This window comes from Polyodon spathula, chromosome 2, assembly GCF_017654505.1.
Source record: "Polyodon spathula isolate WHYD16114869_AA chromosome 2, ASM1765450v1, whole genome shotgun sequence".
Taxonomy (NCBI): domain Eukaryota; kingdom Metazoa; phylum Chordata; class Actinopteri; order Acipenseriformes; family Polyodontidae; genus Polyodon; species Polyodon spathula.
The window spans coordinates 43,158,455-43,186,040 of record NC_054535.1 but is presented as its reverse complement, the minus strand read 5'-3'; the positions used below and the strand labels follow the sequence as shown (position 1 = coordinate 43,186,040).

General features: G+C 37.4%; 1 protein-coding gene across 10 annotated transcripts in view; it reads left to right on the top strand.

Moving 5' to 3' along the window:
• Window positions 1-20,403: 20,403 nt before the first annotated feature.
• Window positions 20,404-27,586, top strand: part of LOC121296815 (serine/threonine-protein kinase DCLK2-like) — a 109,025-nt gene continuing 101,842 nt past the window's right edge. For all 10 annotated transcript variants that reach the window (XR_005947109.1, XM_041222696.1, XM_041222686.1 and 7 more), the window contains exon 1: window positions 20,404-20,857. Coding sequence is in view for 9 of the 10 variants with exons in the window: in XM_041222696.1 (XP_041078630.1) it covers window positions 20,452-20,857 (406 nt within the window). In the remaining variant the exon portion in view is untranslated. The remainder of the gene's footprint in view (window positions 20,858-27,586) is intronic.

Here is a 27,586-nt window from a genome sequence, read left to right as displayed (position 1 = left end):
GGAAGTACATTGTAACATGATAAACGTTTACAGTGCAGACTATTTTGGATTCTTTATAATTGTGCCACTAGAAAGCATTCCAAGCAGATTCTCAAATACTGTCGTTTTATTATGCGACTCCAAAGACTTGTCCTATCAGGCAGTCGCAAACTGTTGTGACATAAATTATATATTAAATAAATGAGGGAGAAATGATTTGTTCCGGGTGGGTGTTCAGAGGAGGAACGGGAGAGCGAGAGGAGGGACAAAAGGGAAACTAAAAATATATAGGATCAGTGAAAGCAATTTGCCCAGCCTGACCTGCCTTATTGTGTTCATGATTTTGTTTTGTGTAAACCTTTTATTTTTCTCTGTGAGCAGTGTATTTGTTAAACATTTTCTTTTATTTTTGTATTTAAATAAACGGCGCGCAGCGTCTTTTTGCCCTGCAGTACTGCCTTTGTATTTGCTGTTCCTGCATCTGGCCTGGCGTCACCACACACGTCGTCCTGTCACATACCTCAATACCTGCTTGTCTGAATCTGTTCATGTAGCCACTTCAAATATGGTAACTGACTACTGTAGCGTGATAAACTACAGTTCTGCCGAGTGTATGGGGAAACAGGGGGGTGGATAGATAATAGCGCCCCCAGCTTCTAAATATAGAACTACACCACTGGGTCTCGGGGTGCACAGACGTCAAATATGGGTCAAAGGTTAAGTACAATCTTCTAGACGAATATGCCACTACTGTGGTATTTCAGGTGGTCAATTTCAGGTGGTGTCTGTATTGCACTACGTGGCCGGTGTCAAAGCCTCCACAAGATGTACAGTATTCTAAAAAGAACAATGTTATGCTGGACCCTGTGGCTTTGACAACACAAAAACATCAGGGGTGCATTTTTGCGTTTTTGGCTACAACAGAATCGGGTTTTAAGCGACCACTGACAAAGAACCCGTGAATATGACCACAATGCAAGAACAGACCCGGTCATTAAAAAAGTTTGAAATGTTACAGCAGTTATTATTGATGAACTACCAGATTGGTTATGTATATAACGCTGACTATTGTCACATATATGTCTGTCAGAAGTTCTGTACCAACAAGCCATGCAAAATATATCTATACACATCTCTATGCAAAGACACACAGGACACGAGCGCATAATTTAGAAGTCTGCAGTCAAATGGGAGTATCCACACCAGCAGCGAGCGACGTCACGTTGAGAAAATTTTGCTTCGCCAAAATAGAACCTGTTTCTGTTTTTTTTTTCGTCGCATGACTGGAATGAAACTGACCGATGAGAAGCAAGGTTCTGAGTGAAGACAGCAGTCCATCTGAAATTAAATAAATAAATAAAATAAGTGCACCAGCAAGAGTAGACACATAACAGTAGCTGAGGAACAGCTAAATGAAATAGAAGACAACAAAGACAGAAAAAAAAACACAAACAAAAACTACAGCACAGGCTGGTTAATGTACTTATAGAAAAAATATGGACATTCATTTTATGGAAATAAGTCCAAAAAATCTCATCAACATTAAGGGAATTTTATGCCAGTACAAGAAGTTCAGCTGGGGACCAGTATTCAGTCTCCAGTTTTATAACACTGAGCTGGACTAAATACATATTTTAACAGTACTGGTAGAAGTTTTAACAATCTTTGCTGACAGCAAGTTTAAAGCCAACAATAATGTATTCCTGTCAGCATGGAAAACTCTTAGAAAAGCAGGTAAAGACAAGGCCAGACACGACCCCCAGAATTACCGGCCTGGATTTTAAGTGTCTGTGGGAAACTGAGGTACTGCCCCCTGACACTGCAGGCGGATTAATGTGTAAAGTCTGGTTTGATCATCAACTTTATCTGGTATGATTTACGCAAGGGTGTCTGACAACTAACAAAAATATATTTTGAGATCCAAAAGGATGAAAACATACTAGAATTATGTGTGCCTCGTGTTAACAAACTCACTTCAAGATTCGACTTCAGTCTTCATCGCAGCTGCTCTCCTTACTTGCTTAGTGTCATTTGAAACTCCATCATCACAGCTTGTGCTCAGTCCTCTAATTTCCGGTGAGATGGCACTTTCAATGCAGAAATTCACAATAAATTAAAATGTGCAATTAATTTTTAATAAGCGAACAATGAATTAAATTAAATTAAATTTGGGACTATATTACACTGCACTATACACAATAAAAGTCTCTGGTTTTGTCTTAATTGAATTGTGTTTTTATTATTTTTCTTCCCACAAATGACAGGTAGCCACGTTATTAGCGGTATAAACCACTTCATGCTGTGAGGTTCCGATGATAAGTACCACTTCTGGGGTGGTTAAAGGCTTATCATCATATGGTGTATATATCATAGGAACCGCATAGCTCGTCTTGGTAATGGTATAGATATATATATATATATATATATATATTATATATATATATATAATATATATATTATATATATATATCCCCAGTCAGGGGATGATAAGTACTGAAATAATCTACACATGTGTTTTGGTAGTTTCCAATTTACACGAACACATCTCCACTCAGCCTTTTGTGACTCTATGAAATGTAAGTTAGTGTTATATGTGCAGTTAACTGCAAAATTAAATGTGCTTATTTTTTGAGGTATATCAAACAATTTTTCAGTGGAACTTAAACCCACCTTTAATATATCTTTCCTGCACTTCGGGGTGTAAAAGCACAGTAAATGCTTGTTGTCTATCTTTTTCAGATACTATAATCCTTGACATAAACAAGTTGCAATCTTGCTAGGAAATCTCCATCACAGAATACCCCTGGTTACAAGCATGAACCATGCCACAAACCCGGTTCACTGGTCCAGGGACCGCATCGCGAAAACACACAACCAGACTACCTGGTCATAGCGAATACAAAGAGAAATATGAACAGCTGTTTTCGAAAGGTTCTGTCATGATGCAAATAAATACTGTTTATTCAAAGTGTTACTTGAGCCCCCCAGTGGGTAACATGTAATTATAATCCCATTTGGAATTTCCCCAAAATTTAAAAAAGCAGTCACTAAAAAGAAAAAGACTAAATATTGAATATATATATACCTTTTAAGATGCATAATTTAAAGGCAGTTGACAGTAAAACAAGTTTTATGTTTTTGTTGTGTAACATATTCAAACACTAACAAGCCCTTTAAGAAACCTTAATAATAACATATTGTATATGCCATTTAAAAACAATGCCTAATCCGTAGCTCTGTCTGTACGTGGTAAAATCATACGATATATACTTGACTATTTTGACTTAATCTAAAGGTCAAGCAGACTTAATGTAAAGGCCGGCACTGGTCCTGCAATTGCAGGCCCTGGGCCACATCGAAACGGTGGCCTAAATCTAGGAAGGCCCTGGGCTGCCTTTTCATTTTTTGGAGCATATTCACATATGAGAAAAGACGGGCCTGAGGCTGCCTTAAATCGCAAGTGTGAATGGGGTCTAATTCATTGCTGAAAGACACCAGCCAATATGAATGCTTAGTCAGGAGTGTCCAATAATTTGAAATGGAAGTGCACCTCTTGGGAAGGTCACTCGCCCTGCTGATAGAGTATGAGTGATCTGCAGTAGGCCAGAGGGGACCTGTCATGCTTGCTTCTGCCCAAAGCCTTCTCTCTCTGGCTTTTACAAGTAGAAAAACTTGGGTAATGCAACATAGTTCAATTATCTGAAAATAGCGCTGTGACAGAATTTAATTATTATCTGCAACATAAATGAGAGCAGTGACATAAATTGACTGGCATTTTTTGTTTGAAAATACACCACTGAGTGGTTGGTAAAGAATTCCTGAATTCAGTTAACACCCATAGCGTGAGTGGATCACTGTCACAAAGACGGCTGCAGTGGGTGACGTCAGACCAGAAACTAGGAAATAAACACAGAGAGGTGGAGTTTTGGGGAAGCTGAGTGTTCATTTAATGAATGAAAAGAACAGTAAATAAAAAGGTTGTAACAAACAAAAACACAGGACACGGCACTTTCGCCAAATTAAAGAGACAAAACGGACTACACAGACAAACACAGTGAGCTGATATGTTAACTTTTTTTTTTATTATTATTATTATTATTATTATTATTATTATTATTATTATTATTATTATTATTATTATTATTACCTCTGTCTCCAATCCTGTTCTCCACTCACCGAACACACAACCCCGAGTGAAAACATGCTGCTTTTATGCAGCTGTACCGAGACTCGATTGCTAATCAATCAGTCAATTGGAGTCGTGGTACAACTGCACGTGAATTAATAAAGTGCAATTCCCTGTGCTCACATATTATTACATTTTACTTGCACGTGAAGTGCTGTGCAATCCTTGTGCCTAAATACAAATATACATTTTTAACATTCGTGTTACACAGACCCGTTTATATCCCGTGTACCCATGACTATAGACCAACAGTAACATACAACACAAAATACACACAGGGGCGGGCAACATTGCCACAATCACCTGTTATGATTCATCATAAATGAATCAAAATAAAATCGCACTCAAGATGGCTCAATTGTATCCTTAATTCATTTTAGATTTGATGTTCAAGAGGGTAAAATGCAAGCAGCAATGTTTTACATCGAAAAAACTATTCTTTATTATTAAAAGCACGAAACAATGCGTTTCGACAATACGTGTCTTCATCAGATGTTAGAGATTATGTAACATGTTAACTTTATAAGTTCTAGTGAGCAATACCAATTTAAAAAAAAAAATAAAGGTTCTGATTTTAAAAGTGAAACTGTGAGGCTTGTATTTGTACAAATATGAGCATAGTGTGTTGAAGTGCTTGGTTAATATAAGGGTTATTTTTAGAACTAGAGTTAGAATAATGGTTAGAACAGGGCATGCAAAAATATATTCTTTCAGAATATTTAGCTTGTATTCGGTGGCTAGTTTTGAACGCAGTGTATACCATAACAGCAGGTGGCAGCCATGTGCAGATTCTGTTTTATTTTTAATTTTATTTAATTTTGTATTATTATTATTTTTTTTTTTTTTTTTATTTAAGCAGTAAACCACTGAATCGAGTGTTGCTTTGTAGAAGCTGTTCATTTCTGACATTCCACTGGGTGCAAATTAGCAAACCAACACTGCCACAAAACAATTACCTTCTACTCAAGACTACACCCTTTGAGTCTCATGGACAGTTTAAACACTCATTTCCCAGCCCCATACAGTAAGACTGAACTCGATCACACTGCTTCATGTTAACAAGCTCCATACAAAGTGTAATGGCTTTGAGGTATTTAATGCTGGTCTGGTTGTCTTTCTGAGCTACAACACAGCTTCAAGGTGTAATTTATACAGCCCTACTACTTTGGTAAATATAAAGAGCACTCAGCTGTGGTCTGCTTCACTTGTCTAAACTATGGAAGAATGTAGTCCAGTGATAAACATACACCCATTGCAGCTTTAGTAGATCTTTTTTCTTAAAAGAAGAAAAAAAGATATAATCTATATATATATATATATATATATATATATATATATATAATATATATATATATATATATATATAGAACCATCAGTTAGACTAAATTGATTTAAAGGGAAATTTACTTTAAAGAATTATTATTTAATGGGAAGGTAGAGATTGTGCCTTCAATCCAAGGTAAGTACTGTTACAATTAGGGCCAGATATTCAAAGAGGTATGAGTTTTGTAAAGGGCAGTTACTAATTTTTTCATCAATTCTGGAGGAGGAGTGGTGTTTGAATAATTATGCAAGTCCGCCTACAAGTAATATTAATATTTTCATTATTCAGTATGTATAAAAAAATAAATACTTGTGCCTCGACACATTCCCTCTAAGGGCCTTATTCGCTAAAGGATGGTGCTTTCCCCTTTTTACTGCATGTTAACTCTTTATCACACTACATGGTATTTTTTCCAGTGTACTGCTAAAATTCCTCATTAGCATATGCCACCACATGTTAACATGCTGATATTTTACTACGTGTTAATAACAGGTTACCACATGATAATTTGCAGCCTGCTTTCTGGCTGGGGGGGAAGTATAAAAGGGCCAGCATTTCACTATGTTCTTTGCCTTGTTCCATCAGGATATTGCAACCCTGCAATCCCTGTGTGCCAAAGCTCCAGAATCATTATGAAAAAAAAATGGCTTAGCAGGAGGGCACTTCTACTGCTGGTCCTCATGAGGCATGACTATGGCATGTGAAGTTCTCCACAGAAGAATGCAGAAGAAGATAATGGTCACTGAGGTGGTCAATAATTATGATGCCCTGTATGGCTCCCTCTCCACCAAAACCTCTCTGTCCAGGAAGCAGGCCATCTGGGAGGCTACGTTGACATGCATTAATGCCCTGGGGCCAGTTTTTCAAAACTTGTAATCTGGATAAAAGTGATCCGGATTTTGTAATACAATATTTTGTGATACTATATTTTGTGATTGAAATTACTTTTATCTGGATTGTTTTTCATAAAATGTCACTGTTGGACATAGGCGCCTAACCCAAGGAGCTGAAGGCTGCCTGAGGATGCTGCCTGGGTAGTGACAGGATTTGAAGCTGTTTCTTCAAAACCATTTTTTGATGGAGAGTTTTTGAAGAAATGCTGCTGAAATAGTGTCTTGAGAAGCAGCAATCTTTCATGTCATGAATATCAACAAATCAAAATGTTATTCTCAACTTAACTCGATGCTCAAGATATTGATGCTCAGGTTCAAGCAAAGGTCCCAGGTATCAGGAGCAGCAGTAGCAGTCATTAATGCTCTTCATCTTTTTGCTGAGTGCTCAATAGAAAATTGATCAGTATCTATTTACATTTTGCTTTTTTTTTGTGCTGGGATGAACATGAATTTTCAGGATTGGATATTCGTTCAAGATTATTTAGGTATTTGTTCGGATATACATTATCAAAACCATTATATGTAGCACTGTATTAAAGTTGAGAAATATTCCAGAATTAAGAAGGGCCTTACTTTACACTCGTGAATTTACTACAAAACAAAGAAAGCAATACAGTAGTTAAATTGTGTGTGTATTTCAAGTAAAAACACTTTTAAATAAATAAATAAATAGATAGATAGATAAATCTCTACCTTTGTTGTGTCTTGGCAATAAACAAAGTGGTCATAGACGCATTTTTATAAAGTAGTAACATTGGTTTTTAAATTGAATAAACACTTCAAATAAAACAGACATTAAAAAGAAGACGTTGTACAATATAAACAATATTTGCTCACCTGTTTTATAATATTGTAGACAGAAACAGACCCTGATTGTAGCAGTGGTAAGAATCCAAGCCCACAGCAGCAGCAGTGAGAGTCAGAGAGCAGCGGCTTCAGCAGAAGAAATCTCGCTGGCGGCTTCTGCAACACTATAAAATCTCACACAGAGAAAATAATTTCTGATGGACACAGACATTTGTTTTTTGCTTTTGAATACTTGTGAAAAAATGATAGTTCTTGTATGTTTGTCCCAGCGCTATTTTTTTTTAACCTGTATTCTAGTGAATAAAAAAATGATATTCCGCAGTAATATTAGCTATTTAATAAGCTAATATGTGGACATGCATTTTGGCATTGACATACAGCTATGGCCAAATGATTTTGCATCCCGCCGTAGAATAACACATTTTACTTCATAAAGTCAAATGAAACCTGCTAAATAATGTTACGTTAACATTGAATTACATACTGCTTTGTAGTTAACATTTGTATAAGGACAAACGTTTAAAAATGTGACATTTTGAAATCTAACATGAAATACTTTACTAACTTATTATTATAGCTTCCGGTATACTTTTGCGATATTATTTTGTACTATCTTTGAGTACATGATAAATAAAAAAATATAAATTATGTTCATATATTTTGTTTTCTTTTTTAATTTAATTATGTCACAATCCTAAAATTCTAGGTGCTGCAAAACTTTTGGTCATAGCTGTACTTAAAACTGAAACAGAACAGGAACGCTTGACAAAAATTGAAAGTTTCTACAGATATTTGTACTTTTGCCCCAGTGGCAAACATGTTCTGGCTGTGCCAGTGCTCATAACATACTATCATCGACTCCATTGGTCTAGGGTAGGTACATTTCACATACATCATCATTATTTATTTATTTATTTATTTTCATGCCTAAGGATGCGTGAACTAGAAGAGCAACACAACTGTACTCTTGTTAACATATGAGCAGTGTAAGGTTGATCTACACTGCTTGTAATATTGTCATGAATCGGCTGTGTGAGAAAGGGCTGGCTGGCATTTAGTGTTTCAACCAATTAGCACTAAGCATTGCAATGTGAGGGTGGGGCTTATTGTTTCAACATATAAGCACCAAGCATTGCCCTGTAAGTGTTTACTTTCCAAAAGTAGGTGTCTGCTGACGAAGCGTCGTAAACATTCTCAAGCATCCAGCACTACATTTAAAACAAAGCCGAGTAAGGCATTTAACTGTTGACACACATACGTCAATATATTGTAACGATCTCGCTTCTCACAGGCAAGTGTTTCTCATAGGCGGGATTCGAACCCAAGACCTCTCTCTTGAAGCATAGCGCTGATACTGCTGTATTGCGTCATCTATCACCCCCTGACCCCTGCTGTCATGCTCACTACACTCTCCCCTGCCAGCCTCAAGTCCACCCTTGGACTTGCTCACCAGGAGTACCAGCATTCACTGACACCAATGTAATGAACTGCTGCGTTGGAAGTGAAACAAGACTCGGGAGACCAGATGGGATTCCAAATTTGTATTTGGGCCGGGGTCCACGCCAAATCAATAAATAAAAATAACTCCCTCGCTGTCTCTGCTCACCCTTTCACTTTCCTCCAACACCATGCATGTCAACATTAAGTTATCAAAATAAGGGAGATACTGCACAGTGTCCAACACAGTTTTTTTTAATGAATGTATAGGTTTTTGCTGCCATTATCAGAGCAGTATTATTTTATTTCCTTTGTGAAAAAAAGTAATAGTTTAAAATGATAACTGTGAAAAAAAAAACTTTTATTACAGAGTAAATATGTTTGTCCCAGGTCTGGGTCACATCTGAGGCAACCAAAATTCATAGCCATCAAATTCAAATATTCTCTCTGCCCTTGAGGCTCTGGTTGTAACCATAGATTGCAGAATTGGCAGCAGTCAGTACTTTGCTAGAATGGCAATATTTGTGAGCCAGTTCAAGGTAGTTAATTTTGCATGACAGTAGAATGCATACAGTAGAGTTATCCAGGTTCATCGTGTTCTCAGTCACAATCTTCCTAACCATGCTGAAATTTCTCTCACTGCTTGCATTGCTGTGAGGGATTCAAAGAAGTGCCTTCATTAATGATGGCCTAAATCTTGCTTGCTTTCCCACAACTCCCCAGAATCTGTCTACCTTCCCTTCTTTGGGGATATCTGTCCTGTCTTATCTAGAACTTATCATTTCATCTCTCAATCTGTTTACATCAAATTGCAGCTGTCTCTGCTAACCTCACCACGCAAATAAAAATACAGAAATCTTAAAATTAAAAACACAGAAGCAGAAATAATTTTCAGTGTCACAGAATGAAAAACAACTTGAAATCCTTGAAGATGGATAAAAAATAGTGTTATTGTACTTTGTGAAAGATAACTTCTAATCAGATGACTGTAGCAATTAAAAACATTGATCAATAAATATTAAATATTATATTATATCATATTATAACATTTTGTACATGTCTTTGTTTGTGAATGTTTAACAATTCCCTTTAATGAGCTGCATGGTCCTGTGTAGCATTGTGCAGATCTGCCACTGGAACTGGTTCTGCCAGTTTGGTGCTAATTGTGTTTGTACTTAATAAATGCTTAGTTAGTAAATAAGCACCTGCTCAATTCTGTAGGTTTACTATTATAAAAACAGTAATTTTAAAAAGATTGAACAGTAAAAATGTGATTTCTCAGAGCTAATTAGCAAAACAAATTACCTTTGCCCCCCTCTTTTTAAGAACGTTAGGCGTCCATGGCTGTGCCTGGATCACTCCCAGATCTATAAAAATTGTTTGGGACATTCTTTCTCTGTTAAATCATAATGCCCTCTTTTAGTATATATATTGCGCAGAACAACTGAAACAGCCTTTACATTATCTAGGGACTGAGTGTATGCCGGGCGAAGACATAACTTCCCAGGCGATGCATTAAAACAAATGTGAAAGGTCTTGAAAACTAAACCCCATAATTACTCAGCCTCTGTATTTTAAAAAAGCTTTATTATTATATGAGTTTGTACTCCTTTAATCATGAAGTATAGACATTTCTCATTGATTTACTGCCTCGCCGGTTAGGTTTGTCTTAGTTGGGAAGCATTTTAATGTATTAAAAAAAAATATGAAAACCCATACAATGATAATTATTTTTAATGTAGACTATAGTGATGGAGTGATCGCCTGGTATAGTTTTTAATACATTTCCAATTGTTTAGTGACAAATCTTATTTTTAGTTTTTTTATTCCTTTTGTCAAGTTATTATTAAATCTGAAACCTTGTAAGCAAATGCACTGCACCAGCTGCAATTAATTTCCTGTTAAGATTCATTTAAATGTATTCATTAGCACAGCCTTACAATATTAGCAATTTACCACAACTCTTGAATTTCACAGACTTTTTGACAGTGACTGATAAAATGTCATCAGAGTATCCAATTACTTCATAATAGCTGAAACATAATACTAGAAATTATCATGAACACAATCATTATTTATTGTATTTTCCATCAAGCGCACTGTTAAACCTGTCTATAAAAGTGAGGACTTAATACCTAAATAAAATAAGGACCTGCGTTCTTAAAGTGAGGACCTGAGAACTTAAGTGAGGATCTGAGTACCTAAAGTGCAGACTGGGTAAAAAATTAAGAGTTGAGTTCTAGGGACCTAGTGAGGACTCTGACCTAAAGTGAGGTCTTTAGTAATCATTTTATGTACTTGGTTGCTTGTTTTTTTTCCTACAAGGCAAAACTTTCTTACCCAAATGGGTCAAAAGTCATTCAGCCTGTAGAGGAAAAGTATCCTCTGGAATTTGGCATGTAGCCGCAGTAGACAATGGGTTCATCTTGCATCATAGGGAATGCTTTCATTGCATTTTTAAAAGCGCTAAATGACAACATTCGTTTCCGCAGTGGCCTGCATCAACTGGATGAAATTACCCAAGTGGAATTCAGCAAATAATCATGAATTAAGAGCACTTAAGGGTGAAGATCATATACTGCAGCTTCTTGTATTCAGTTAGTCAAACAAGAACACTTCCTGAAAAGTAAGGTGGAACACTTCTCCAGATAAGATTATTCCAGTTTAGTATGCTTCATCTCACAAAAATAAATGCCAGTGCCTTGCATTACTCACTGTCAGTAGGAAACTGAAGAAGTGGCATGCATTGGCATAACTATGAATATACAGATAGATTCATTTAAATGTTACTAAGTACCTTAAGGCCTATGGCATTTTTTTAAAATCCATTATTTTGTGCTTAAATACAGCATTTGAAATATAAAAGTACTTAGATATGCTTTCTAAGTTAAAAGAAAGGTGGTTACTATAATTTCTACCATCCCTTTTGTAACAAACAGAAAGACACACCTACAAACAGTAACATTTTTTTTTTTTTTAAATAAACGTTCTTTTAACTTCTAATACTGTTTCCTAAATAAATTGTTTAATTTAATTTAATTTTTTTTAAACCCTGAAGGCTTTGCTGTTTAAATATTGGGGTGAATGTGTGTACGGTGCAGACAGTTGAAAATACTGACAGCAATCACTGAACGTTTAGCTGCCTGAAAAGTCCTTGCATTTGAGAAGTCTATAACTGCCAGCAACATGCCTTTACTTTATTCTGTTATGCCCCCAAGCTTGCAAAAATATACAAAAAAGTGCTATGGGTGTAGGCATTAAAATAAATCCTGTTTAGATACCTTCAAAAATAATCTGAATGTGATGTATGCAAAGTACTCCACTTATAACAACATACCCTGTAACATACATTACCAATCAGGGAGCTTCATTGCAGGGAACTAACACACAGTAGTTGACGGCTGGACTCAGATACTCTAGTTTTTTTTTTTTAAAAAAAAGCTTCTGTTATGTTCATTGACCATTACATTAGAGCAGCCAGAATATCCTGACCAGAAGTCTGTATTTAAAATACTTCTTATTCAGTGCACCAAAATACAAATTAAAGGATCACAGATAATTAATCAATCAATATCTTTTAGGTTTCCCTTTGACTAAAAATAAACACAGTTTTGTGCACTGTGGAGAATTATTTAGGTTAACAAGGTGACTTAAAAAAATGCTTTTTTTTTGGCAGTTAATGAGGGGAATGTCACTTTAAGTCAAGACACATGCTAATGAAAATCAGTGACCTTTTTTTTTTTTTTTTACATCAAATCAGTGTAGCAAGCTTTAGTTTCTTTTCAAAGGCTGTTTTAATGAGTCATTGTGAGGAACATCCCATTCATGCATATGTGTGTGCTACAGACTGCAGATGTTTATCATTTGTTTGTGAAGCTTAAAGATGTTTCATTGAAAACAGTTATCAAGCTAGGAAAAACTCCCAAAAAATGTATGAACTAAGTTAACCAATGATAAGGTTGCTTGTGCTTATATTATGTAAGAAAATAGGATTAAAGCCTTGGTTATCACTTGTTTAATAACTTACATTTAAAATGCTTTGGTAAACTTTGCTTATTGCTGAAAAAAGGAACCTTTATAGTGTGGCTATATACATGTTATTCTATCAAGCGCACTGTTAAATAGACAGAGTTGCTTTAACCATGCTATTGTTTTTATAGACCATTGTATAAAAGTGAGGACTTAATACCTAAATTAAGGACCTGAGAACCTAAGTGAGGATCTGAGAAATTGACAACTCAAAGCTCAATGGCCCCAAAGTGTGAAGGCGATAACAACAGACACAAGGAGGAATCATGGTAATACCTGGCGGAGATTACAGCAGTATAACCAGCAGTATCACCAGCAGTATAACCAGCACGCAGAACAGACCATCCTACATAGGAACATTAAAGTGACAGTTAGGATGCCTTTCTCTTACCTATGGGTGGTTTCTGAAAGTGCATGTTGTCACTGTGCATTGTGGGAAAGCAAAAGAGAACAAGAACCGTGGAAAGCAATACTAATTTCTAAAAATCTGATTCTGAGTAATAACAAATGATGTACTACACATGTAGCGTATAGCTGTTTAGATATGCCTGGCTGTTAACTGTGGTGCATTTTAATATATCATGAATATGGGCTTCTAGTCACTCTTAACATATTGGAGGGCTTGCATAGAATTCTTGAATAGAAAGTGTAACTGGATACGTGTGTGGGTTGTACTGAATCAGACACAGAGCAGTGGGTGTTGACACGCCACACAAGCCCCGACACTAGGGTACCAACAATGGTATTCCTAGCGTCGGATTTAATAAAGGAAAGTAACCAAAACAAAACTAAAAATAAAAGTTTGCCACACATGGCGAGCACTAGCCTCACTAAAAGAGACGTCCCACTCCAGGAACCTACTACCCTGCAAAAACTCTCTATACTTGTTTGGGATCAAATCTCCTAAACTGACTTAAGCTCCTTTCACACTGGTATGATCTACCCGGGTCAGAACCCCTGTTTTCATTCCAACTGCAGTGCCTATAAGAAGTATTCACCCCCCTTGGACATTTTCACAGTTTGTTGTGTTACAACCTGAAATCTTGATGCATTTAAATGTCTTTTTTCCTTTGATTTACACAACCTGCTCAACACTTTCAGTGTGTGAAAAAATGGGGGGTTTGTGAAAAAACAAATCAATTAAAAAAAAATTGAAAAGTCTTCATTAGATAAATATTCACCCCCTTTGCTGTGACACGCCTAAATAAGCTCAGGTGCAACCAATTGCCTTCAGAATTCACACAGTAAGTTAAATGGAGTCCATCTGTGTGCAATAAAAGTGGTTCACATGCTTTCAGATTAAATACACCTGTCTCTGTAAGGTCCTACATTTGGATAGTGCATTCAAAGCAAAGATACTACCATAAAGACTAAGGTGCTTTCAAAACAACTCTGGGATAAAGTTGTGGAAAGGCACAGATCAGAGGAGGGGTATAAAAAGATTTCAGAGGCATTGAATATCCCTTGAAGCACAGTCAAATCGATCATTAAGAAGTGGAAGGTGTACAGCACCACCCAGAATCTGCTTAGAGCAGGCTGTCCTCCCAAACCGAGCAGTCGGGTAAGAAGGGCATTGGTCAGAGAAGCCACCAAGAGGCCAATAACAACTCTGAAAGACCTACATTGTTCCATGGCTGAGATGGGAGAAACTGTCCATGTGTCAACAATAGCTGAGGTACTCCACAAATCTCGACCGTATGGAAGAGTGGCAAGAAGGAAGCCATTTCTGAAAAAAGCCCATGCAAATTCTCGCTTGGAATTTGCAAAAAGTCATGTGGGAGACTCTGAAAAGATGTGGCAAAAGATTCTGTGGTCCACTGAAACAAAAATTGAACTATTTGGCCTAAGTGCAAAATGTTATGTCTGGCGCAACACCCAGGTAACACCATCCCTACTGTGAAGCATGGTGGTGGCAGCATCATGCTATGGAAATGCTTTTTATCGGCAGGGACTGGGAAGCTTGTCAGGGTAGAGGGCAAAATGGATGGAGCTAAATACAGGCAAATCCTTGAGAAAACATGCTTCAGTCTGCAAAAGACCTAAGACTGGAACAGAGATTCACTGTTCAGCAGGGTAATGACCCCAAGCACACAGAGACACTGGAGTGGCTTAAAAACAAGAAAGTGAATGTCCTAAAGTGGCCCAGTCAAAGCCCTGACTTGAATCTGATTGAGAATATGTGGCAAGACTTGAAGATTTCTGTCCACCAATGATCCCCATCCAACTTGACAGAGCTTGAACAATTTTGCCAAGAAGAATGGGTGAATATTGCACAATCCAGATGTCCAAAACTTGAAGATACTTACCCCAAAAGACTCACAGCTGTAATTACTGCCAAAGGTGGTTCTACCAAGTATTGACTCAGGGGGGTGAATACTTATCTAACCATGACATTTCAGTTTTTTTTTTTTCATTAAATTTTGTTTCACAATAAAAATTCTCTTGCCTCCTCAAAGTGTTGAGTAGGTTTTGTAAATCAAAGGAAAAAAATCCTATTTAAATCAAGATTTCAGGTTGTAACACAACTAATTGTGAAAACGTCCAAGGGGGGGTGAATACTTCCTATAGGCACTGTAAGCTCTCAGTTACTTAACTAGACCGGTAGACCTTTAAGTGAACTGATAATTTGCTTAATTAGACCTTTTTAATTGTTTTCAGCTCTTAAACAGTTGCAGAGTTCAAGTTACTTCTAAAATATTATAGTTAACATGAAATATGCAACTGTTAAGATCTGAAAACAAGTAAAAAGGTCTAATTAAGCAAATTATCAGTTCAATTAAGGGTCTACCGGTTAAGTAATTGAGAGCTTAGTTGAAATGAAAACCAGCAGACACAGTGGGTCCCCAGGACTGGTTTATGGACCACTGGTGTAGTAGTTCCCTCCATGGAGCAGATGCTCTCCTCCTTGATGACAACAAAGTGCCACACTGTGTAGCACGGCAGTGCAGTTGCCTCGATCTGTGGCGCAGACATTTTTTGAGCTCTGTGCAGCCTCCCCGGGCACCCCCCTCTCCGTCCCCAGCCAATCCAGCTCAGCTCCAGGTGAGCCTACCTGTTCAGTTGGTTGCCTAGTAATACGTCTCCTATTACACGTCCCGGCTACACACATCCACACAAAAACCAGCGACAAAGTCACTGTAAGATTCTGCTTTTATACAACACACGTGGGAACAAATGTTCTGTGATAAATAACCTACAGTGCACATAAGAAACATAAATTGCATACAGTATGTAAAACTTGCTGTCATAGGTGATAACATTCTGCCAGCTGAAGAATGCTCACATTTGCCTTCCAGTTTAGTCTGTATAACTTTTTGTGTTTCATTTTCCCATGTTCTATAATGAAATATTGTAGTGTTTCAGCAAGAAAAAAGCATGAAGCAGGTATTCTCAAAATGGCATCTTGTTTATTCAGCAACAGGCAAACAGACAGATGTTCGGCCCGATTCTCTTCTCACTTGAATCTCCCAACCCCGGCTAGCCAGCAGGCTGGCTCTTTTATAGCACAATATCTAAACAGCATTTCAATATAGTGGTTGAACCTCGTCAGTAGGTGGCCGATACACCTAACTCTGCAACAATCAGTAGGCTGTTATCTGCCCCCTTCCCCGCATTTGGTAAGGGTCAGTGATGGTGCAAAATTGCATCAATAGTCCAGAATGGGGAGTAGGGCTGCAAGCTGTGGAGCATTCCCACTTGCAGGAAAACGCAGGTACAGGGTTGTGCAACTCAGTCCTGCACACAGTTCTTAAAGGCAATGCAGTCGAGCACAGTTCAAACAGTTTCACAGACGCACACACTATAACAAAGTCCCAGCATCAGCACTTCATTGCAATACATTTTGTACTGCATGGTTCAGCATTGTTTACTGCAGGTTTTAGGCAATTCCCGCTATTACTATCACATACTGAACTATACAGCAAAGTTAATTTCTTAAAGAAGCCCTCACAAGTGAGATATTTTAAATTACAGAACCAGGCGTCCTAAAACTAGTTCAAGGGTAAAAAAAAAAAAAAAAAAAAAAAAAAAAATATATATATATATATATATATATATATATATATATATATATATATATATATATATATATATATATATATATATACACGCATTTCAGAGTAAGCATTGAGAGATTGTAAAATCAGTGTTGGATTATTGACTGTATTCTTTGTCCAACCCTGGAAGTTACGATTCAATAAGGAATACAATGACATTTATATACTGTACATAAAGAGCTGAAACCAGCATAACCAGCTCTTACCATCTTAAAAACATATCACTGACATGAAATCCCATTAAGAGTGTCTTCAACGGGTTAAGGCTGTTGTTCAGAAACTCTTGGCATGTCTCCCTGATACAGTAATTCTCTAAGCCTCCTATTCCAATTAGGCAGCAGATGCTCTCACTAGACGAAAGTCACATTCTCTCTGGGATTGGCATTTTACAGCTTCTCTCTGGGGTTGTGATTCTACTGCTTCGAGTCAATATTTAAACTTGCTTCGTTGTTCAGGGTTTAAAAACATTGACATCTACCCCTATGTGTACTGCTTTAACTTCCCTTTAATGCAGAAGACTCAGCATGTACATGACCAGGAAGAAATGCTGTTTCTTTGAAGTGATCATTATTGTTTTTCAGATGCAGTGATTTGGCTTTACAATGTGTATGTAACGTAAAATCTATGTTTGGCTTTTAGTCTAGTAACATTATAGTTTACGCATTTTCATTTGAAAATGTTTGTGTGCTTCTAAATCTCCAAGGACTTAAACAATTCATAAATAGTAGCCAAAGATATGAATGTGGGTTTGTTTGATACACATACCTTAGACCAATCCTTCGAATCAACCCCTTTATTTGTACAACCACTCCTTGAAAACAATCACAATAGATCATAAAGTAGATACAGCTCTTGAAATAAAAAGGACTCGTAAACCAATTCTGTATCATGAATGTACTTTGAATTTAACGATTTCTCAATTCCAGTTATAACTACATACTGTAACAACAGTTTACCGGCTGAACCTGGGTCTGTGTGTTATGTTGCTGCAGGACTGTTGGACTGTGCTGCTGAACCATCATGTGGCTGTGCACGTAAATTGCAGGGGATGCACCCGTGCTTATCAACTTGCAGTATATGGTTACAGACTGGTTACCACGCTGGGTGATGGGTGGTACCTGCACCTGTGTTGACCCCTCACAAAGCGCGGAAAAGGGGCCCCCGAGATTAAATCAGTGTACGTGGCAGGAGTCAGAGTGAGTGGGACTGATCACGGGCACTGATTAGCTAAAGGTTATTCGCATTGTTGCAAAATTAAGGGATTGTGGGTTATAAAATAGGCAGCATGTGAGTGTGGAATCATGTTATGTGTTTGTATGATTACCTGTTGCTGAATAAAGAGGCTGCTGTTTTGATTTGCCTCTCTGTTTTGTGTCCTTCCTTCTTAGCTAAAACACTACAATACTATATCAAAGCTGCATTTAACTTTTTTTTTTATTATTTTAAAGCTGAAAAGTAAAATTCAGTAGCAATAGTAATTTCTTTCTGCCTGTTGAAATGGGCTTTTATTATCCTCAATGGATATGAATATCCCTGCTGAAGGTGTTACACTGTTAATCCAAACATGATAAAAGCTTATGTGGAAAACTGCTATGAGAAATTATTCCACACTGGTAATTTGGGCCACAGAGACGATGCCTTTTCCCAGTCCAGATACCTTACTGGTTGAGCAATTGAAACAAAGTTGTACTGTGAGCGGGAAACCGTATGTTTGGTTTTGAGACAATATTATACAGTATTCTACATGCTTGGTCACTGCTGTTCTTCACAGTAATTACAGCAATCTGTTATTTATACAGTATGCCTGGAAACTATATGCATGTGACACATCAAGTATATTATAATGAAATCCAGCCAAATCAGTACTCTTCTTAAAATGTTGCAGACATCCACGATTGCATGCCTATTAGTAACGTTTTTTAGCCTCCTAGACTACACTACAGTATTTAATCAATTAACACAAGATCATTTTAACCTCTCACTGTATTTTCCTGTTAATTAAGTTCTGCAGGAAAAGGTTACATGGTCATCAAAAACATTTATGTTCTGTTAAAGTCTGTACTGATGATGTCAGTCTGGTTTGCTGGGATGTTTTTATTGCATTCCATAAACAGTTTCACTGCAGAATTGTCAGCAAATGCTTGACGTTACCAGCAGTCTTTCATCTCAATCACATGCTTCAAGCCAAGACGAGGGAAAAACTAGCGCAGAGGTTTGTACATAAGTACCGAACAAAACAACAGAAACATCTGAGATATGCAGCACAAACAGTGTGTAAATGGACTCTTAAGCAAATGAGATCCCTGACATGTATTAGGTAATAAAAAAATGCACCTCCCTGTTTTAAGTCTCTTTCAAGGTCTTGCAAGGCAAGTCAGCACTTTAACGGTGGGCAAATAGTACAGATAGTATGTTGGCAGGTGTTTATGTATCCACGACTTCACAAATTACTGATGTTTCACAAGGATCAGATTTAAATCCAGGGAACGAACTTCACAGCATATTGCCATCCCATCTTCCAAAAAGGAACAAGAGTAAGCATTGAGAGATTGTAAAATCAGTGCTGGATTATTGACTGTATTCTTTGTCCAACCCTGGAAGTTACGATTCAATAAGGAATACAATGACAGAAAGGTCTGTTAGATAATGGAACAATTGATACACTCAGTAGATGGAGATAGGTAGGGATATGATATCCCCAAAAAATGTGGGGTTTAAACGCATAATTTGACTCATAAACCCAGCGTTTAATTTAATAGCACTAGGACCCAAAGGAATCCTTGTCTCTCGCTCGCTCTCTTTCTCTCTCCAGCAGTGCGTTAGTTTGGATGATTGCAGTTTGTCCTGCTGTAATTCTGACTGAGCTAGGAAGTCTCCAGACGAAGGATGTGGGAGAACAGGCAAGGGTTCTCTGCAGCAGCTATGCGTCTCGGTTAGACAGTATATACATATGTTTGTTAATTTTTGGATCTTCTACTACACCCAATACGTTACCGTTTTCAATTGTTGTGTTCATTTTAATTTATATTTGCGTTTGATTTGTAAAATTTGCCGCAGCTGCTGGGATTATGAGATTGATTTGCTCTGAGTCTCATCTGCGACTGGAGAAAGCATCATCTGCAAGTCCTCATTAGATCGTGTTCAGTTCGTCGAATTGTGGTTTTTGAAGAAATTGGGCCAACTTGTTTTGGATTTTGAATGGTTCTGCTTGCACTGGATTGTCGTTGTCGTCTTTTTTCCTATCTCTCTAGTTATACGGGTTTCGTAATGGAACTGTATCTAATTTGTGGTTAATTCATTTGAAGATCACATTGTGACACGTAGCTTGTCATCGGCGTTCCTGTTTTGTGGCTTTTTGGAACAATAGGTGTTTTGAAGTATCTGGGTGGATCATATTTTTTAACAGACCAGGACAAGACACTAAAGTGCTGTTTAGTTAAGTAGTCATAATTCAAAACAAGATTTTAAAAAGATAAGCGCACGAAGGTATGTTAACGATAGATTGTTACACAGACAGCTATGGTAAAACTGATTGACGAGGCATTGTTAACGCCTGCGATTGACAATAGGGGCAATACCAAATAGATTGGTAAATACTACACAGTAGTGTGTGTGTGTGTGTGTGTGTTTTTTAAACAAACAAATACATACATTATATATATATATATATATATATATATATATATATATATATATATATATATATATATATATATTTTTTTTTTTTTTTTTACAACAAAAATGGCCCATAATATCCGGAGTATCGAGCTGGAACACTTTGAGGAGCGGGACAAGGCACACAGGTCATCCAGGGCCGCCGGCACAGGGTCTGGGTCGGGATCCAGAGGGAACGGGCTGATTCCAAGTCCAGCTCACAGTGCCCACTGCAGCTTTTATCGCACCCGTACTCTCAAAGCCCTCAGCTCAGAGAAGAAAGCCAAAAAAGTTAGATTTTACAAAAACGGAGATAAGTATTTCAAGGGACTGATTTACGCTGTGTCCAGTGACCGCTTCAGGTCTTTCGATGCCCTGCTCATGGAGCTTACCAGGTCCCTTTCTGACAATGTTAACCTGCCGCAAGGAGTCCGGATCATATATACAGTAGATGGAACCAGGAAGCTCTCAAGCATGGAAGAGTTGGTAGAAGGTAAGAACGTGCTCATTGTCGTACGTAATAATCCCAGGCATAGTGTACATATAAACACACCTCCCAAAATAATCCCAGTCATCTCAGAATGAAACAAAGAATGAGAAATGCACGTGTTTTTGTGCTATACTTTTTTGTGTGAGAGTAGCATATGGAAAGTTCAAGTTAAACTTGTATCGGTTGCCTAGATGTAAATTGAAAATTAACGGTATGATGAAAATGACCATGACATATATCAACAGCAGCCACATTTTAATGTTACTGTGGAAAATAGTGAGCAGTAATAATTTAGGTATATCTCTTCTAGTAGTTTAGTATAAAGCCTAAAATAATCAGTCTTTCAGTATGGTCATAGTCTCTTTCATGAGGGCTCCATTATTGAAATATTATTAAAAACAGCAGTCTTGATAGATATCCATACTATTGGTTTATATATATATATATATATATATATATATATACACACACACACACACACACACACACACACACACAAACTAGCCAATTAACTCAATCAACTTGGTGTTTTCCATGTAAAGCCTGGAAATGAATACCATTATTAGGTGCCTCTTTGTCCATATGGTTTGACTGTATTTACAAATGTGGTTCCAGTTTATACATTTATATCATGGAAGTGAGCTCCACATCAGTCATAGTGTGTGTGTATGGGGGGGTGGGAGGCATAAAGAGCTCTTAGAAGGGGGTGGGATGACAGGGTGCCTTTTCCAACCTACTTCAATATGCCAAACCTAATACCTGAATGATTGTTCAGACAGGTGCATTCATTTCACACACAGATTGCTGGTTTGAATGCATCTTATCATCCTGACCATTTGGCACAAAAGGGAAGGGATTGTTTGTTAAGATGTTTTTTCTTATATACAGTATATTATGAATATGATGATAAAGTAATGATTTGGCTAATGTGGGATTCATATACACCAGTAACAAATGTGTCCACATCAATTGTTTAGTTGAGTCATCGTTTTCATATTGCTGAATCATCATTCCTGTCATTCCTTCCAAAAGGAATTAGTAACCTACTTGAACTGTTGAAATCTATTCAAACAGTTTACAGGAAAGGGTGACTGTTAAACACCGTTAATAAGGTTTATGACCATGGTTTACAATACTGCACAGTAACTCGCACCACAGCCAGCCTTTCAACTACTACCTTTTTATTTATATTTTGTCTAGTCAGACAGATTCCGTTTGATTTAGGTCATCGCCCTGCAAAAAAAACCAAAAGAAAAAAAAAAACAGTATGAGGCAGTGATTATTTTGACTTGATTTCATGGTTTGTGCTTGGAGTAGATGCATTTTAATCTCTTCTCATTCCCCTCCTAGTGATGCATATTCCCACCAATGGGGATGTAGCGGAGGCGGGTGAACACAGAATAATGCCACACTTGAATGTATCTAGATCAATGGATCCCTACCTTTTTCAATGTATGGACCACCTTGGTGTTTGGATTTTTCCCACAGACCATGACATGCATTTTTTTCACAACAGCATTTTGAAACTAGTTTTTTTTTTTTTTTTTTTTTTTTTTTTTTTGTGTATATGTATAAGTACATGTAGAAAGTAAAGTATTTATATAACCTACCTAAATTAATGAGATTTCTGGACATGAATCTTCGCTACCAGGTCATCACATTGAAAGTTACTGATGGCGAAGTTCCTGTTTCTTTTGTTTCATTTAAAAAAAAAAATCACATTCTGAATGCTTTGTAGATAAATGACTTCTCAATTTTGCAGGTTTAAGGGTTTTGTTTGGCAAACCTCCTGACAAATAGTGCACTGGGGCTTGTGGTAGTCCTCAGATCAACTGTTACCTCGTGTAACAAATGATTCTATCTATTTCTAACACAATTTATTATTTGCCAACTTCTCATGATGTACATATAAAAAATACCGACATGCGAAGACGAGGTGGATGGGAAGAAATTTGAAAAAATTAAATGATTAGAGAGTGTACAGGGTGTTATGTGTCACTTCTGCTGGGCTGTGATGTGTAAATCAAACGGGTTTGGTGACTCACAGTATTTTTGATTAAATAGAGCAGACTACACATTATTTCCAGAAGTGTTAATAGAATTTCCTTTTGGCATATTCTTGTGAGATATTACACCTGGCTGAATAACCCTATATAATAACAAGGAGCTGAAATCGATCATTCATACTACGGTACAGTTCACCAGCAACAATAGCCTCCTTTTTTCACATTAACTTCTGTTACTATGTGCAGCTGACCTCTCCAAAACGTGTGGAAATAATAGGTATGTTCCTATTTCCCTGGCAACCCTGTAGCACATATTTTATATTGTTAAAAATGAAAAGTACAAAAAAATGTGCATTTAATGATTTATTTATTTTTTATTTTTTATATAGTCATCGCAACAGAGTAAGGAATATTCAATGCAGTGTGTTACTTTTATGCAGAGTGAAAAGACTGGGACAGCCAGATCATGTTTTTCCCTGAACAGTGAACACAAGCAGTAAAATGAGAACAGATTACTGATGTGCATTTATGTGAGTGCAAGGTGTAATTTTTTTAAATAATGCTGGCTAAAAAAATATTTAAAGTCTGTAATTTTGACGAGACAAATGTGCCTTCATAATATGTAAGTTATTTAGTTAGTGTTTGTTTTACATAAGAAAGCTGTTTCAGTTAATGGCAGTTTTGAAGGCGATGCTTGGTATTGCATCAAAGGGAGCTGTAATATATATTCATTTATAAACACGCCCATAATAAAAGGAAACAGATAAAGGGGAAAAGTGCAGACTTTATACATATCCTGTAATCAGGGATCCTAGTTTTCCATAAAAAAAGACGAAATTCTCCTTTTTTTTTTTTAAATTAAAAATCTGCGTTATTCCACAATTAAAGTAAAGGGCTAAACTACACGAACAGACCACAGTTTTGGAACCACAAGTTACAGTATTGAGTGTTTCATAATCTGGAGAGAAGCCTGTGTGGCAAAGTTGTTTGCATTGAGCAGGTGTAGTGATGATGAAACAGAAGACGGACAACAAAGTTCATGATCCAAACAGGTTTTAATGTGTATTGCGCTGTCTAAACAATGGGTTGCAGTCCCGAAATAATAATTTCGAATAATCAAAAGAATAAACACAGTAGAACACACACAAAGACCCACACACGATCACAAGTCCACAGGGAGTGCTAAAGTGCTCGTGGTGAAATACAATTTATTCGTGCATAGTGGTGAAGTGTTGTCCGGGTTTAGTGCTGGCCTTAAGCGACAGCTTCAGATCCTGTTAGCCGTCTAATATAACAAACAAGTAGATTTTAGACCCAACAAAACAATCATGGTCATTTCACAGTACTCCTTTCTGGTTTTAGCTTAACCATAACATGTTCAGCTTTTGACCGTCAGTCACGCCCCCTTGGTTAGCGGGTGAATTATTTTCTCCAGTCCGAGGTTGCCACATTGCTTCCCTTCTGGGTCGATGACTTGGTGTACCATAGCTCAGCCCTCTTTCTAGATGGCTGACTTCCACCTAACCCAGGGAATGAATTGTCAGGCCACCTAGTCTGGGACACTCTGTTCCCTTTACACAGCGTACTCACAGGGAGGGAGGGAGATTTATAACCAAGATTCATTCTTTCTCTGTCATAGGAGGCTATTATTCTGTCTATATGGATGTTACATTTGCACATATTGCTATTTAGACCTGTAGACTTTAGTGCTAATGTTGAGCAACATTATGCCTAAATGTAGGGTTTTCTGTAAAACTTTAGGTAGCTTGCTGTGAGCAAAATTATAGAATAATGATAATAGCGCTGGGACAAATATCCAAATATTCGAACAAATATTTTTTGACATGTATTCGGATACAAAAATCAGATGTTCGTGTTTGGTAGAAATTACAGAAATACCTTGCACTTATTTACCCTCTCGCCAGAATTTTCACAACAGTTTAAAAAAAGGCAAATGCTTTGCAATTATCCATTATTGATGTTGCATATGGTAATGCATCGGTAATTAGAAACATGAGATGCAAATGTATTCTAGGTGGACATTCAATATATACCAATATCTGCGTATACGCATTCAGAATATATCAATAGCTGTACGATAATTGCGATGCGCTAATTCTAATAACTGCACACCGCTGTCTCAAATAGTGTTGGAGTAACAGTCCACTCTGGAGCTGGATACAATAGTTTAAACGTACAATAGTACAGAACCCCCCCCCCCCCATCCGCACACACCGGATGGGCGGATCAGTGATGTGTTTTATCACTGTATTGATATGATGGACAGCGGTAGTGTGTTTACATATACAGTTATATATGTTCTTCGCTGCTCCACAGGCATATCGGCATCCAACGTGTACCATCATAGCTCGATCCTGCTGTATCTGCCTATTGTTTCTTCCTATTAACTATTATACCACTCATTTATCTTTACCAGAACAAAGTTCTAAATCTTGACTTTCGCTGTTGCTAATCTATTTATAATGAGATGCAAATTCCGATCTCTCCTGCAGAGTGAGCAGTAATTTTATTCTGTTCATAAACTTGCGGTTATATTACGGTAGTTGTTCACAAAAAAGAGCCGTTTAGTACATTGCACGCAAAAATTCTACAAAGGAAGGAGGCTAAGAATTTGCAGTATTTACAAACATGTAAGTAATATTAGTACATGGAGCCCATTGTCTTTACATTTAGTACACAGCTGTGTTCAAAGTTCCTGACTGAGAGACTCTGAAGAAAGGCTTAACAGTATTATAGAAATGGTCCTTGTTGATTTCCTAATTGAAAAGCGATTCTGCAACCACATTGTCCCTTACTGTATGAGTCACAACAGTAACTCCCCAAAACACAATCTGTTCTTGCTGTCATAATAATATATTGCCTCAATTTGATGCTTTCTTCACAATGCTGTGTTGCTGCTTGATGCTGATGTTTGCTCCTGCACCAAATTGATTTTTGTGTGGAAGTTTAATTAGAGGATTGAAAAAAAAAAAAAAAAAATAGTATGGTCTACAATAGGAGCATCATCTTATTCATCCACATGGATGTCATGAAACACAATGTTTAATTATTGAAGAGTTGTTCCAAATTCTGGAATAGTACAGTATATATACCAATGCACAAAAGAAACACAACACTCCGGTCTAATGGATTTAATCAAATATTTTAAACATAGATATCAAACAAAATCACAGAAAATGTGAACAGAAATACAGATCAAAGAATCATGATACGTTTTCAGTATGAAACGTGACACACTGTCAAAATGAAAACATTACAAAGTTAGTATCGGGTATGACCTCCCTAAGCATTAACACAATCCTGGCAGCGGTGATGCATTGACCTCTGGATAGACTGCTGTGGGATGTTCTGCCACTCTTCCTGTGCAGCTGCAGCCAGCTGGCGAAGGTTGGCTGGTTGCGGCTGAGGATGGCACTGGCGATTTGGTCTTGCAGGTGTTCTATTGGACTCAGATCAGGAGAAAAAGCTGGTCACGGCAGGACCTCGACATTGTTTTCTTGAAGTCATGTAATTGTAATCCTAGCAGCGTGTGATTTTGCATTGTCATGCTGAAAAACCGACACTTCCGGATTGGCTTGCAAGAACGGAAAAACTGTTGCCTCAAGGACTTTGTCAATGTATCGCTGAGTAGCAAGGTTGCCCTCAATCATCACACTTGCACCGCCCCATTGGTTGGCTTGAACAATGCAACAGTCAGCATAACGGTCCTGGGCTGGTGTGGTGACCCACTGCCTTCAATCATGCCTATAGCAACCAGGCAGTCTTCATTACCAAAGTGGGGCATGGTTATATCCTTCGTTAATTAAAATCACGTCTTTTACAAATGGCTATTTATACAGATTCTTAATCAACTCATTTTGGCAATTTAACTCAACTCAAATATAAAACTCTGAGCACCTGACATTTTTGCTGAAACCACATGACTTGAGCTCAGTATTTTCTTACCCAAGGAACAATACTACTCAAACAATCAACACACCTATCTGCACTATTTAAAATGTAAATAACATTATGTATGTGCCGAATGAGCTGTTGATGTAAAACTTAGACTGTTGCGTTTTCATTGTGCATCAGTATATATGTACAGGGGATGGAAACATCATTGGATATACAAACACCTGCTGTAACAGTTTTACTGGGACGTTGGGACACCATAGGAAGCATTGCCTAAATATTGTAGTTATGTAGATGACAGTACTTCATTGATCAAAGTCTCTAAATCCTTCTGGAAGGTTGGGGGTGCAAATTGAGTTGAGTAACATTACTACATTATTGGGACCTACAATAAGGGAGATGAAAAATGTGTACCACATGCTCTTCAAACCAAATAGTTTTAAATGACAACTTGTGCTGTGTTGACAGGGGCATTGCTGTCCTGAAACCATCCATCTCCAGTAGGGTATTGATTTATCTTGTATGACAATATCCTCAGTTGAAAGCATACAGTGCTGTAGCTCTTAAGTTAAAATGATACCTATTGCAGGGCTTAAAATGAACTTTTCCATGCACTAGCCACCTTGGCTAATAGATGGAACAATCCACCGGCCACACAGACATTTTACCGGCCAGCATCATTCCTGGGGGTGACGACGACAAAAGAGAATGCAAAAAGAAGCAACATTTGAGTAATCTCATCAGGATCTGAAACAATCTGCCTTATGAGTGAAGATATAGTTTCTGAGATATGTAGAGCATCTCCCCTCTA